The sequence below is a fragment of the Sceloporus occidentalis genome, unplaced genomic scaffold (genome assembly GCF_023333645.1).
Source record: "Sceloporus occidentalis isolate IW3139 unplaced genomic scaffold, rSceOcc1.0.p SCAF_4, whole genome shotgun sequence".
NCBI lineage: Eukaryota > Metazoa > Chordata > Lepidosauria > Squamata > Phrynosomatidae > Sceloporus > Sceloporus occidentalis.
The window spans coordinates 105137946-105152751 of NW_028316984.1; the positions used below are offsets into that span (position 1 = coordinate 105137946).

Below are 14806 nucleotides of genomic sequence, written 5' to 3' on the forward strand. Positions count from 1 at the left end.
AACCCAGAAAATCCCCAGGGTGCTGAGAGGGGATTTTGCAGAAAGAACACCCAGGGCAAGTAGTAGTACTACTACTAATAATAATACTAATAAACTTACAAACAAGGAAGTTACTACAATGCAACTGAAAATAAACTGCAGCAAGCATGCACACAGTTTCAACCCAGAAAATCCCCAGGGTGCTGAGAGGGGATTTTGCAGAAAGAACACCCAGGGCAAGTAGTAGTACTACTACTAATAATAATACTAATAAACTTACAAACAAGGAAGTTACTACAATGCAACTGAAAATAAACTGCAGCAAGCATGCACACAGTTTCAACCCAGAAAATCCCCAGGGTGCTGAGAGGGGATTTTGCAGAAAGAACACCCAGGGCAAGTAGTAGTACTACTACTAATAATAATACTAATAAACTTACAAACAAGGAAGTTACTACAATGCAACTGAAAATAAACTGCAGCAAGCATGCACACAGTTTCAACCCAGAAAATCCCCAGGGTGCTGAGAGGGGATTTTGCAGAAAGAACACCCAGGGCAAGTAGTAGTACTACTACTAATAATAATACTAATAAACTTACAAACAAGGAAGTTACTACAATGCAACTGAAAATAAACTGCAGCAAGCATGCACACAGTTTCAACCCAGAAAATCCCCAGGGTGCTGAGAGGGAAGTTTGCAGAAAGAACACCCAGCTAACCCCCTCCCCCAATGAACCGACCTCTTGCCTTGCTGTGGCTGCAGCTGCCGCTCTGGCTCCCTTTCTCCCTCGCTCTGTACTCCTTCTTTCTGCCTCCTCCTCCTTTCCCTGCTCTTAGGGAGGAGGAGGAGGAGGAGGGCGGAGAGCGAGGTGGAGCCTGCTGCAGGCCCACTGCAGCTCCTGGAGCCCTGTTGGAGTGCTCCAGGGGCTGCACCGGGCCTCCTACATGGGCGCCGCCATTTTGTTTTTCAAAATGGCAGCCTAAATCTCGTGTGACCTTTGACATCCTGAGGTCACGTGAGACTTCGGCCGCCATTTTGAAAAACAAAATGGCGCCAGGAGCGGTGAAAAACGGGGGAAATCGGCGGCAATCCTGCTCGGGGGCTGCTTGGAAGGCCTTGGCGGGCCGGATCCGGCCCGCGGGCCGCAGGTTGCCTACCCCTGTTCTAACAAAGCTATTTAAAAGCAACAAATTGTGTAACGAGCAAAACGTAAGGGAGGAGATGAATAAACAAGGAAACTATAACAATAAAATAGAAGTAAAATCAAGATCTGCAAAACTGGGACCCTACCATGTTCCAATCTTTCATAGTCTGAATCCAACAGGAATGTTTTAAATCGATTGGAAACATAGTGAAATGCTAAGAACTTCAAGTAATACTGATTGAATTCAAACTCTGTTGGATACTGGTTGTGAACCTGAAACACAGAAAACAGAAACTTCTGTTAAAATACTTTTAGGAAAACTAAAACAGTTAAATGTATTGTTGTGTCTTACTTTCATTATTCTTTGGACTAGATGGTTCTTGTGGTTTCTTCCAATTCTATGATTCTATGAAACAGGCACCCCTGCAAGATATCACTTCTACAAAACACAAAATAAGTTGCCACTGTTACAGTGGCAATCAAATCTGCTCACAGAATTGCTGTATTGATCATAATAGGATAATATCAGTCTGCCACAGAATTGCATACAAGCTTGTTGGTATTTGGGAATTAACTATAATGCCACCCTAAAAAATGAATGCAAAAGCATCTGAATTTGTTTTATAGAAGATTAGTGTTTTGCTTTATATATTGCATTATTAGGAACTTGTTAGGTACATGTGTTATCTTGCAAACCAAAGCATAGGAAAGAAATTGAAAAACAAAAATTAGGCTTTTAAAAAGAAATATATTCTACGCCTTGTAATTCCAGTTTTGTTACATCAACAGTGATGAGAATCACTTAAGCACCACACTTAAGTCAGCTGGATTTGTGCTAGGTAATTTGGGGCAATATGGCATTATTGTTTTATTGGGCTAAAAGTGAATTCTGCAATACATCAAGTACTAATAATCACAAGTACATTTTTGGTTTTTAAAAATGTCTTCTTCACTTCTAAACCACACACTGCTTACAGTCTTCACCAAAGCTGAATGTAAATGTTTCCACTGAATTTTCAGTTTTGTTAAAATATTATTGTAACATAGGTTATAGATACTAAAATGCTGACAATTTAGAAAGAATTGAATTGACTACGAAACTGAGTAGGAAGGGAAAAATGAACTTTTCCCTGAACTTTTATAGTAATAGTCCTTCAAATAATCTCCCACAAAACATCACATTTTTTCCTTCTGTTGCAAAGAAACAAGAGTAGGGCAAGGGGGAAACTGAATTCCAGTGTATTACTTTTTCTTTATGAACTATTCCATCTTGTTTTTATTAACCTCATCAGAATTGTTGTCATTTCTGCTAATTACCTAAAACCATTAGTGGTTAAGTAACATCTGATTCTAATTACCTAAGCTGTACATCCATGAGCTGCAAACAAAATGACAAATGGGTACTGAAGACAGATCATAAGCCCAAGTGAGAATCAAGAAATATGAAAAGGGAGTAAATGATCAAGGTTTGCCCTTTTCTGAATCTTAGAATCAGAGAATCATAGAGTTGGAAGAGACCACAAGGGCCATCCAGTTGAACCCCCTGCCATGCAGGAACTCTCAATCAAAGCATACCCAACAGATGGCCATCCAGCCACTGTTTCAAAACCTCCAAGGAGGGAGACTCCACTACACTCCGAGGGAGTGTGTTCCACTGTCGAACAGCCCTTACTGTCAGGAAGTTCCTCCTAATGTTAAGGTGGAATCTCTTTTCCTGCAGCTTGCATCCATTGCTCCAGGTCCCAGTCTCTGGAGCAGCAGAAAACAAGCTGGCTCCCTCCTCAATACAACATCCCTTCAAATATTTAAACAGGGCTATCATATCACCTCTTAACCTTCTTACTGGAGGCCCAGTCATTACACTTTGCTTCTCCAGGCTAAACATCCCCAGCTCCCTAAGTCGTTCCTCATAGGGCATGGTTTCCAGACCCTTCACCATTTTAGTCACCCTCCTTTGGACACGCTCCAGTTTCTCAATTTCCTTTTTAAATTGTGGTGCCCAGAACTGGACACAATATTCCAGGTGGGGGTTGACCAAAACAGAATATCGTGGTACTATTACTTCTCTTGATCTAGACACTATACTTTTATTTATGCAGCCTAAAATTGCATTGGCCTTGTTAGCTGCCGCATCACACCTTCTGTCTGCCTTTTTTCCAGCTCTAAAATATCTTTTCTAAGTGCAGTTCCAAGAATGCTACAAGTATTCCAGATGTGGTCATAGTACAAATTTGTACAACGGTAGGATGATAACTGCAGTTTATTTTTCAACTCCTTTTCTAATTATGCCCAATAAAGAATTTGCCTTTTGAGAATAGCAGCTGCCCTTTGGGCCATGATTGTCATTGAGCTATCTATCAGAACTCTTGGCTGGTTACTGGCAGCTAGACACCAATAAAAAGTGTTTTTGTGACTCCCCCCCCCCCAATGTGCACTTGTTTTCCATTTTTAAACCTGTTCTTGATCCATGAAAGTACTTTACCTTTAATCGTAACATTGCTATGTTTATTCAGGGGTCTTTATCGTATGACTTTACCAACAGCCTTTTTGTGGGTGTCAGTCCCGCCTAACTCCTAGATCACCTATTTTCTGGAAAAGGAAAATAGTAGAGGGGGGCAGGAAGGCGAGTTGTTTCTCCTGGGTCCAAAACACACTACAGAAACAATCCAGTTTGGGAGCGCTTTAACTGTCCTGGCTCAATGCTAGGGAATTCTGGGAAGTGTAGTTTTGTGAGACATTTAGCCTTCTCTGTCAGAGAGCTCTTGTGCCACTATAAATTACAGTTCCCAGGATTCCCTAAGGCCTGTTACAGACGGGCCTAAAAGTACGGACTGGGTCCGTACTAGGGTGAGGAAGGAGCGTCCCTTCCTCACCGCCCCTAACCCTAGTACGGACCCAGTCCATACAGATGGGCGCCGCCATGACGTCACGAGGGCTCCACCTCCAAATGGGGCGGCGCGGACGTGATGTTGCCATGCTGCGTGAGGGCACCTAGAGTGCCCTTTCCGTGGCACAAGGAGCTCCGAAATGGAGCTCCTTCTTAGGTTTGCGTCGCTGGCGCAGCCTTTTGATGGCTGCGCCAGCGACACAAGGGAGAAAGGGGCCGAGCAGCCCCTTTCTCCTCCTCCCCGCCGCCGTCAGGTGTCCTTGGGGCATGAAGCCCCAAGGACACCCCTTTCCAGGCCGCTGGGAAACGGCCTTTTGCCACTTCCCTGCGGCCTGGAAAGAGGCGGATCGGGGCCTCAGAGGGAAAGGGGCGGGTGCAGGCCGCCCCAAATGGGAGGTCTGTAACCCGCCTATCACTGAGCCAGGGCAGTTAAAGCAGCTTGAAACTGGATTATTTCTGCAGTGTCAGTGTGTTTTGGACCTTGGAAGCCTTTTAAATATGTTCCAGCCCCCACTACTCTGTTTAACAACCCCCCCCCCCCCCCCAATTTTCAAACTAAATGTGGATGTATAGTCACTTCTGCTTTTGGTTTTTTGGCACTTTGGTGGTAATGTGTTTCATGGAGTTGTCCACCGCTGCACTAAATAGACAAGCTGCTACAGAAAGCGATGGACATTTCACAGTATGACATCACTATCACCAACTCTGCCTTCCTAGAAACAACTGGAAGATCCACCAGATGTTGCTGTTGTGAAAGAATGATTCATATTAATAAGTCGGCTGACACCTGGAGATATTGGCATAAACAATGGCTTTTTGGAAAATGATGAAGTTCTAATTTAAGAATCACTGCTTCATATGCTCTCTCTAGTCCAAACACGGACAAGTGTTTTCCCTAGCATCCTTTGGTTCCACCCAACCTGTAAAACAAGACATACCATTAAATCTTTACTTGTTTGTTCTTGATTGTATGAATATAATACTCTTGTGGATTTGTACTGGAAGTCCAAAATTAGTAAGCAAAAAACTTCATAATCGGAATATTACATCTTTGAGCACATAGAAAAACATAGGCCAGACAGCAATACTAGTGCAATTCTGCAAGTTGATCACAGGATTTAATAATCCTTCTAAATTAATAACTTTATGTGCAAGGGCAGCTTAGCTCTAATTAGTAAATGCCAACAACAAGACACTGATATCCCCAGTATCTCCTCTTGCAAACTGACCTGTTGCATCTATGTGGTCTCTGTCAGAAATACCATAGTGAACTGGGTGGGGGACACACTTGTTTGTGCTGACTCAGAATATGGCTAAATATCCATTATCACTATAAAATGTTTACATGCAAGATTCTACAAATAGTATCAGCAGGTTTTACAGACTGCTCCCCTCCTATTATTCCATATATGGACATATACAGATAGCCTGAGTGAGAGGCAGGGGATTTTTAAACCTTTGTTTGAATTAGATAAAACAAGGAAGAGAAGGGCAGAGGACTGCTATCTCTTACTTTCTGCAAACTGCTTCTAAAGTGAAAGTCTGGGGGGTAATGATTTATTATTATTATTATTATTATTATTATTATTATTATTATTATTATTATTATTATGCTTTATTTATTTAGTGCTGTCCTGCATGGTCCCTACTGAACAAATTTGTGGCTGCCTTCTTACTTTTCTGTGATGTATTGAAAAAAGAAAACAATATTACTTCTGAGAACCTGGAACTAAAACGCCATCTTATACAAAAATAGTTTTATATGTGTTGTACTAAGTTCATGTGTTCTAATCATAAAAATGTTCTAGTTTCTGCCACTCATTGTGGAATGTTTGTACTTTTGCATAGATATACACTACAGGTATATAACAAACTATGCTTACCTGATGCACGCAATCCAAAAACTGCAAGAAGATAGGAGCAAACCCACTCCCCTGACAATTGAGAGTCAGATTACTGCGCTGGCTGAATTTATGGCCGAAAGATAGCCATTCTTTTTCCACCAACATTCTGAAGCCTTCAAGTGTTCGATAGAATGGATCACTGAGTAACTGCACAAGGGACACCACCTAGACCATAAAATTACATTTGCAGGTTAACAGTCAATACAGTGAATTTAGTACATAGTAGTTTCATCAGCACATTTTATTAGGCATTTAGCAAGAGACATAACCAGATAGTACAGTAACTCATAGCTTTCCTCCTCATTTTCACTCTACCAGTATTTCCTGACAGCAAAACTTGTACTAAACCCAGCATTTCACAGCCAGGCATATTCAACTGTAGCAATGTGTATATAGGAACATTATTTAGAGTGGATGTTGGCCCAACCCTGCCATGATATAAAACACATAGTTGGAAGAGACCTCAAGGGCCATCCAGCCCAACCCCAAGCCATGCAGGAATACACAATCAAAGCACTCGCAACAGATGGCCATCCAGCCCCTATTTAAAGACCTCCAAAGAAGGAGACTCCACCACACTCCAAGGGAGGTGTTCCACTGTCAAACAGCTCTTACTGTCAGAAAGTTCCTCCTACCATGCTTTTGCAGATGACTTAGTAATTTTCTTAAATGGCCCAGGATCAAATCTAGATATATTATTGAAAGAACTACTGGATTTTGGAAAGGTGGCAGGTTTACATGTAAATAAAAACAAATCAACAATATTGACAAAGAACATAAGCGCAAGAGAAAAACAAAAATTAGGGGAGAGTTCAGGATTTAATTTAGATACCAAGGTCAAATATCTAGGTATAATCTTGACAAATAAAAATTTGCATCTCTTTGCTAATAATTACAAAAAAACATGGAAACAAATTTGAAAAGATTTAGAAGAGTGGAAAGAATTGAAAATCTCTCTACTAGGTAGAATTGCTATCATAAAAATGTCTATACTACCTAAGTTATTATTTTTATTTCAAAATCTTCCATAATTAAAAATAAAAAAAAACATTTATAGAGTGGCAAAAAGAGATCACTTCCTTTATTTGGGGGAATAAAAACCCCAGAATCCGTCTAAAATACCTTCAAGATACAAAAGAAAGGGGTGGACTATCACTACCAAATCTCCATTTATATTATGAGGCTAGTTGTTTAGTTTGGTTAAAGGAGTGGTTAATGCTAAAAGATAAAAATATGATAATTTAGAAGGATCAAATCTATGCTACGGATGGCATGCGTACCTGTTCTATAACAAGGATAAAGTAAATAAAGATTTTCATAATCATTTCATCCACAGCGCATTATGGAAGGTTTGGGTGAAATATAAAAAATATATTTGCCCCCAAATACCTATGTGGGCCTCACCTGAAGAAGCATTATTTAGAACAACTAAAAGTGGAGGGAGGGATAACTGGATCAAATATAAACAGATTACTAAAATACAAAGAAATGAATACCTTATAAGATTGAGAGATGATTTAGAAAATGGAGGGTTAACAAATAATTGGTTTCAGTATCTCCAACTTAAAGAAAGATTTAAACTAGATAAAGAAGAAGGATTTCAAAGAAAAAATACTGAACTAGCTGATATTTTGTTTAAAGATGAAAATAAACCACTGTCAAGGACTTATAAATATCTCTTGAAATTATATGCAGAGGATGAAATAATAAAAGAAAACATGATAAAATGGGCAGGAAATTTTGGATATACTTTAGAGCTAGATCAATGGGAAAGAACACGGGTTAAGAGAATAAATTACACTAAAAGTCAAGATCTACGAGAAAACTATTATAAAATCTTTTATCGCTGGTACTTAAAACCAGATATCATAAGTAAAGCCTACGCTAATACAGTACATCAATTATTGCTGGAAATGCAAAAAGGAAAAGGGGACTCTCTACCATTTATGAAGGAGTTGTGACATGATGAGAAGATACTGGAAAATAATCCAAGATACAATCAACAAGATCCTTCAGATTCATTTAAAGTATAAACCCAAAATTTTCCTATTGAATATGGTGGATGAATGTAATGAAAAAAAAAAACTAGTGGCAAAGTCCTTTTTCATTTGATTGTTGCAGCAAGAATAATCTTTGCTAAACATTGGAGAAAAGAAACAATTCCCGTTGTAAAAGAATGGGAACAAAAAATACTAGTAAATAATAGATATGGATAGATTATCCAGAAGCTTAAATTACAAAAGTTCAGAAACTTATTTAGAAGACTGAGGTAAAGTTATAGATTACTTAATTTCCAAAGGGGGACAAGCGCATAAATATATGCATAAGGATAATGAATGGTAAAATAATCATAGAAGTCAAAGTTGTTTATTAAGAGTAAGAAGCTATAAATTGTATTATATAAAAAGATTTGGATTTATATTGTATTTTATAATTTGGAGTAAAATCAATGCAAGGGTTTAAGTTGTAATAGAGATGTGATACATAAGTTAAGAGGAATACCTGTGTTATTATATACTTGACTAAAGAATATAGATAGTAATAGGCTTAGAAAGCTAGAAAACAGGGGAACATAAACTATGAAAATTAAAAAGTATTAATTAATACCATGGAATGGTTGAAAAAACAAAAAACAAAAGTTAATACTATGAAATTTATATAAAAACAATAGAGAATACGTAGTAAGCCTTCTGAACGTAGAAAACAAGGAAGTCACTGTTCATATTGTTTGTTTATAATGTTGTTATGTTCGTCTTTGTCAAATTGTTATGATTGTGAGTCTATTTGTTTAAAGTATGGTTGTATGTAATTTTTGTATGTATGTTTAATAATTTTTTTTTTAAAAAAGGAAGTTTGTCCTACTGTTGAAGTGGAATCTCTTTTCTTGTAAAGGCCAGCCACCAATAGTAAATAATTGGGAGATGTGAAAATGAGACTCAGATAATGTAACAGATTGTCCATTTTTTAAACAACTTGATTCCTTATTGCTTCTTTTGAGTTTTACTCATTGCTTTTTACAAATGTGTTTTAAAACTGTTTTTAATTAACCAATTTTATTGCAAGTTGGAAACTTTTAACTGAAAGCAAAATATAAAAGTATAAAATAAATAAACGAGACATTTGTAATTTTAGAATGAATTTTAAAACAACAGTCAATTCATGAGATTTAATAATACTATAAATTTTAATTAAATAACAATACTATTAATTTTACCCATGGTTGGTTTTCTTAGAATTTTTTTCAACACTAGGAATTTAATTTTTTTAACACAGTGATAGGGTAAGAGTATTTTGCAGGCATGAATAGGAGATTTGTATATATGGTGTATTCTTTTAACATTGTAAGCCACTTTGATAGTCTTTACAAAAAGTGGGGTAGAAATAAAAGATTTATATGTGTGTGTATATATATATATATATATATATGAGATCAGCTGGGTACTTTCTGCTCTAAGGGCAAGGAAAAACAGATTGCAAAAAGGTTTATTTCTTTTGGTTAGACTCATGTGTTTCTATAGATGGCTAAGATTTGCTTAAGTAGCTTTCACTATGATACCTTCTGTTGTACAGCTGTTCAAGGCATCTTGACTTATGAGTTCTGAAATCAGTGTTTTAGTTTTAAAACCAGTTTTTACATTTTTATACAGTTTTAAACAATCTCCTCCCTCTGTGCACCCCTCCCAATCTATTTTGGAGGGTTGATCAATCTCTCTATTTTTATGTTAGCCATTTTATGTTAGAGCCCATAACAGCTGACCTGTGCTGTGATATCCCATCCATCTTCCAGACAAACCAGAACTGAAGAACCATTCTCAAGCAGCTCTGATATAACCAGACTTAACTGCATTATACGATGAAGCTATTAAAAAAAAGAAAAGATAAAAGACACTAACTGTTAGGATGAAAAATAAGGTAGCAGGTTAGCAATTATTAGAATCAGACCATGTTGATACTCATTCTTAGAAGAACAAAAAAGTCAAAAAGCTTATTTTTATGTAATTATTTAAACAGAGTAGATTTATCTAAAAACCTGGATGTGTGTACACATCATTTGATTGAAGTCCAATTGAGTTTAGAGCTTGTAATCATTACAGCAAAGAAAAACTGGAGATCACTGTGATGCTTTGTCTGACAGTATCTCCATGTAAGAAATGATACATACCTCAGTGGTAAGTTAGATATAATGAGTGTAGAGGAACAATTTCAAGTATGTAAATACAAAGAGTGCTTTAAAAATTTACAAACTATAAATCTGCAAAGAATCCCAGTTCAGCTCTCAAGGGACCACTTTTTGTCCCTCCTCAAGCTCAGAGTGCATATTATCTTCCAGTCAGGAAGGTGAGCTGCAAGTGGGGTATCCCATTATTTTCTCAGACAGGAAAGAACAGGGGTATCCCCTCACTCCACCAGGTGACATCAACTAGCTTGATGACTAGAGCTTAAGGAGTAACATGGCCTTTGGGACCAATCCACTTTTTTAATCCCCCACCTCTAACCTAAATAATATTGAATTTTTAAAAATTAATTGGTAGTCTGAATTTCAAGCTATTAAGTTTTAGTTTCCCTTTTTATGCACAATTTAACCATAATATCTTCATATACAATGTTTTTTCAGACGATATAGTGATAAAGTTTGTGATACTGTGACAGAGTCTACAGCAATAACACATAATCCCTTTAGCAGTGGTGTGAGCAGTTCTTTTAAAACCAAACTGCAGGCACGCACACCTCAGTGGGGTCTGGGATCATGGCATGAAGTAACAGGACTTTAATCATTTTGGCTCTCTGGGTTGGGCCCCCTGAAACGTTAATTATGTCTTTGAAAGCTATTCACTTTCTAACGGCTTGAATAGTATCACATCTAGTTTGGCTCTCTGTCCCTGCTTTCAATAAAAATTCCTGACTTAAAATGCTGAAATGAAGAACTTAAAACATTTAAATGACTTAAAGGTGAGAGTACCTTTCCAGTAGAAGCATTTTGTCTGTGAAATGCTGAAAGCTCTAAAGTAACTACTTACAAAAGGCTAATTATATGTAATTAAATCCTCTCTCTGATATCAAAAGTGTAACGATATTGCATTGTGATTATAACAATGAAGGATCATTTGATTCCCTTTGAGATGTGCCTATAATTTAAAGATAACCTTTATACCAACAGGACAGTGGTCTCGCTAAAAGGTGAGGAATGAATCTTACAGGGTTCCTGTGCTGTCTAGTACTAATGCCTTGTGCTGTGATGTAAGCATTGAGATGACAAAAAAGTACATTTTGCACCATAGGACAGCAGGCCACAGCATTCAGAGTTGTTACTTTTCAGAAATGGGAAATTGAAGAGTTGATTTTTAAAACACTTTTAGAAACGTTAGATCTGAAATCATTACTTTTACTTTTTAAATTCTTTTTAAAAATATCATTCTAGGCTCTTACAATACCTTTTCCTGAGAGGCTCTCTTGAAGCCTATAGTGTGTTCTTTTCGGCTCTGGAGAAAATCTTTACATCTTCCCAGGCATTTTAAGAATGATTTTAGTTCTTTAAGCTTTTCTTTTTTCCCCTTTGTCTTTCATTTGTGATTTTACTATGATTTTACTATGGCTCTGCTGCATTTTTACCTGTCATTGGCGATTTCATCGTGTGTCATTTTATGGTACTTGTAAATCACTCAGGGAATGCTGAATATTGAAAGTTTCAAAATGACAACATTTAAACATACTAAACTAAGGGGTGAAACAGACAGGTGGAAGGGGTGGCTTGAACCTGCCCCTTCTAAAGATGGATTGGGGCTGTGGCAAACACATGTCACGGTCCCAAACTGCCTTGAAACTGGCCGAAAAAAGAGCGGAAAAGATCAACTCCTTTTTCAGCTGGAGAAAAGGTGTCTGCCGCAACCCAATGCTGGCTTCAAGACATTGCGTTGGCATTGGCGTGCGGTGTGTAAACACTGCACCACTGCAGTGTCTTGAAGCCAACCATATCTTGGTGGCTGTCCAACCTCCGGGCGGAGTAGGAGGATGTGGCATATAAATGCCGTGCTCCCAAGCTGCCCAGAAGGAGGCTTTAAAACGTCATTTATTCCAGCCCTAAGAAACATCATTCTGTGAGACTTGCATCAAAGTAGTGGAGAAGGCAATAATAAACCGCCTTTGCACAAATCTTGCAAGAAAACCCCATGATAGAGTCACCATAAGTCACACAACAACAAAGCATAGTGGACTGCTTAGAGCTTTAACTATAATAAGAACATCTTTCAATAATATATTGAGCCACATTTATGTGCTATAAATGTAAACTATTTTTTTCAATACAGTATAAGTAACAGAAAGATGTAAATGACTTTACGGTAGAATGTGAAGCATTACAGCCAAGAACTACATCTTTATAACTCATTCCAATTACAAAGGGGCTATGCAGTGCCCCAGTTTTTAAATCTTCCATCTGTCACTAAAAGAAAGAGATCAGCCAGTATGAGAATATAGCAGATTTCATTTAAAACAATTATAAAACAAGTGGAGAATTTTTGCAAGACAGAAAGAGCACTTGTATCACTAATCATAGACATTTATGATTCCTCCATATCACTTTACCTGTGGGAACCATTCTGACTCTCCAAGAGCTTTAAGGAATGTTATTTCAGAATCTGAAGGAATATTGCTAGGAACACAGGCACTCATGAGCTTTTTAAAACTAGCTTTCACATGCCGGATGTCACTGAATTCAACTGGAACAAATTCACAGTTTAAAGCAAATTCAGGTTTGAAGCCCTGCAGATGAAAAAGGAATTTACTTGTGATATTCATTCAAAAAACAAACAAATCAAACAAATGTGCTTTTAGCATATTGTTCTCTTACTAAGCAGCATCAACCCCTGTTCTCCACCTCTGGATATGTCAATCTCCTTCTTATCATTGAAACTAACAAAGCTAGCCAGGTGCAATTTGCAGGCATTACTTTCTCCTTCTAGCAGTTTTTGTGACTGCACAATACAAGTGTCCTTTCCCCTCCACATCTTTCATTTTTGCTTCTACATTGCTGCAGCACTCTTTCTTACACTAGAAGAGTTATGGCTGTCCAAAAAACAACAACAAAAAACCATCTTCTCTGCAATGCTGTGGATTGTTGTTCTTAAAATATCGTGGTTATTTTTGGGGGGAGAAATATTTTTTAATTAAACAGTTAAAAACGAACAATAAAATAAGTCATTTTTGCAGATTCTCGATCACAAAAAATATTCTCCAACTCCCTCCGCCACCCAATCCCCTTTAACGTCCAAACTTTCTTGAGCATTTTATATTCATAGCAATTTATTATTCTTCATTTCTATCTTTGAATTTACCAACCTCATCTCCCATCTTATATAATATTTTGTTTTCTATAGAAGAGTGTGTAATGTTGCTAATATACTATTATATACCTCTTACCTTTATACAAAACATTAACATCTTATCTTATTGTTTCAAAATTACAGGTTGCTAGCTAAATTGACAGAGACAAGACCACAGTGTGCCCACATCATACGCGGGTGCGCTTTACGCGGCTTTCAGCATATGCGGAAAGCCACAGGGAGAAGGGGCAGCGCGTCCCATAGGGACTAATGGGGCACATGCTCGTTGGTGCTGCCATGGGCCCCAGCCCCATTCATATAAATGGAGCTCGAGCATAGGCGGTATTTGCTTTACGTGGGGGAGTCCGGAACGGATCCCCGCGTAAAACAAGGGTGCACTGTATTTCAAACAGTTCATTTCCAACCATCTCTTTTTACCTTACTTAATCAGTGGTTCCCACATTTGCTCCTCCCTCCTGTCTTCTTCTTTCATATAAGTTGTTAAGCTATCCATTTCAATGATATCTAATGCTTTAATTAACCTGATTTTAAAATATCGTGTTTATTTTTAATGCAAATGGTCCTTCCTTGTGACAAATGCTCAGGCACAGTACAATGTGAAAGATGGTAATGAAATGTCTGGGATCCATCCCTTTGCTGATAGACTGATGAGGTGATGAATGTCTGGGTTCCTTGAAGTAAGGCATTCAGGAAAGGAGAAGGTTGAAGCTCCAAATTATTTGTGATACTCACGCAAATATATCAATTAAAACACTACTCAGGTATACGTTTGTGTAGAGGAAGATGGGGGTGGGCAGTTCAGTTTCACCTCTGCCACTCCCAATCTTCTCCTGTTGATGGGAAAGGGCCAAAGGATCTGGAACCCCCATCAAGTGAATACAGTTTCAGTCTACCAAAAAACAGACACCCCCCCCTTTAAAGAAAAGTTAATGGTGTTTTATATGATACCCACTCAATTATGTTTTAAATTATAATAAGTGTTTAAGCTCTCTCTTTAGCCTTGTTGTAACCTGCTTTGGGGTCCATGTCATGAGATGAGTGGGATATAATTAAATAAAAAGCTAATAAACAAACACAGCCTCATTTGCGTTTACAAGCTTTGCAAATGTATTTACTGAAATATACAAAAATCTCTTCTATAGACCTTTCTAAGAAACGTAACAAAGTCAAGAGTGAAAGGAGTAGGACTAGATGTTTGCTTTCAGTTGTCTCTATAAACTGGAACAAATTAATTCCCGATTAATGTGATAATTTCTGCAAAATATTTTGTAGATGCACTCTGGGCAGTTGTGTGGGTTTTATGGAAAAGGTGAAACTGAAAGGTTTTCCAGTCTTTTAAATGGTATAATCTGACTTAGCACATTTTGGTTTAAATATTGTATTAAAATATTGAGAGTTCTATATGGAAATTATTTTACTGGAATATTTTGTAATATGGAGACCCTGATCTGGGGAATTTATCATTAGTTCAAACAGAGAAGCAGTCACTAGTCCTGTTTATACGAAGGTAACCAAGGTTAGAGGTCAACAGAGACAAGTTTTATAAAACT

General features: G+C 37.7%; 1 protein-coding gene and 1 long non-coding RNA gene across 12 annotated transcripts in view; one reads left to right on the forward strand and one right to left on the reverse strand.

The window, feature by feature from the left end:
* Positions 1-14806, forward strand: part of LOC149314462 (uncharacterized) — a 184741-nt gene that overhangs the window by 61534 nt on the left and 108401 nt on the right. The window lies entirely within an intron of this gene.
* SBF2 (SET binding factor 2) overlaps positions 1-14806 on the reverse strand; it is a 341214-nt gene that overhangs the window by 19057 nt on the left and 307351 nt on the right. For all 11 annotated transcript variants that reach the window (XR_016280926.1, XM_089521164.1, XM_089521169.1 and 8 more), the window contains 4 exons: positions 12499-12675; positions 9674-9775; positions 5896-6081; positions 1272-1398 (listed from right to left, as the gene is read on the reverse strand). Coding sequence is in view for 10 of the 11 variants with exons in the window: in XM_089521164.1 (XP_089377290.1) it covers positions 1272-1398; positions 5896-6081; positions 9674-9775; positions 12499-12675 (592 nt within the window). In the remaining variant the exon portion in view is untranslated. The remainder of the gene's footprint in view (positions 1-1271; positions 1399-5895; positions 6082-9673; positions 9776-12498; positions 12676-14806) is intronic.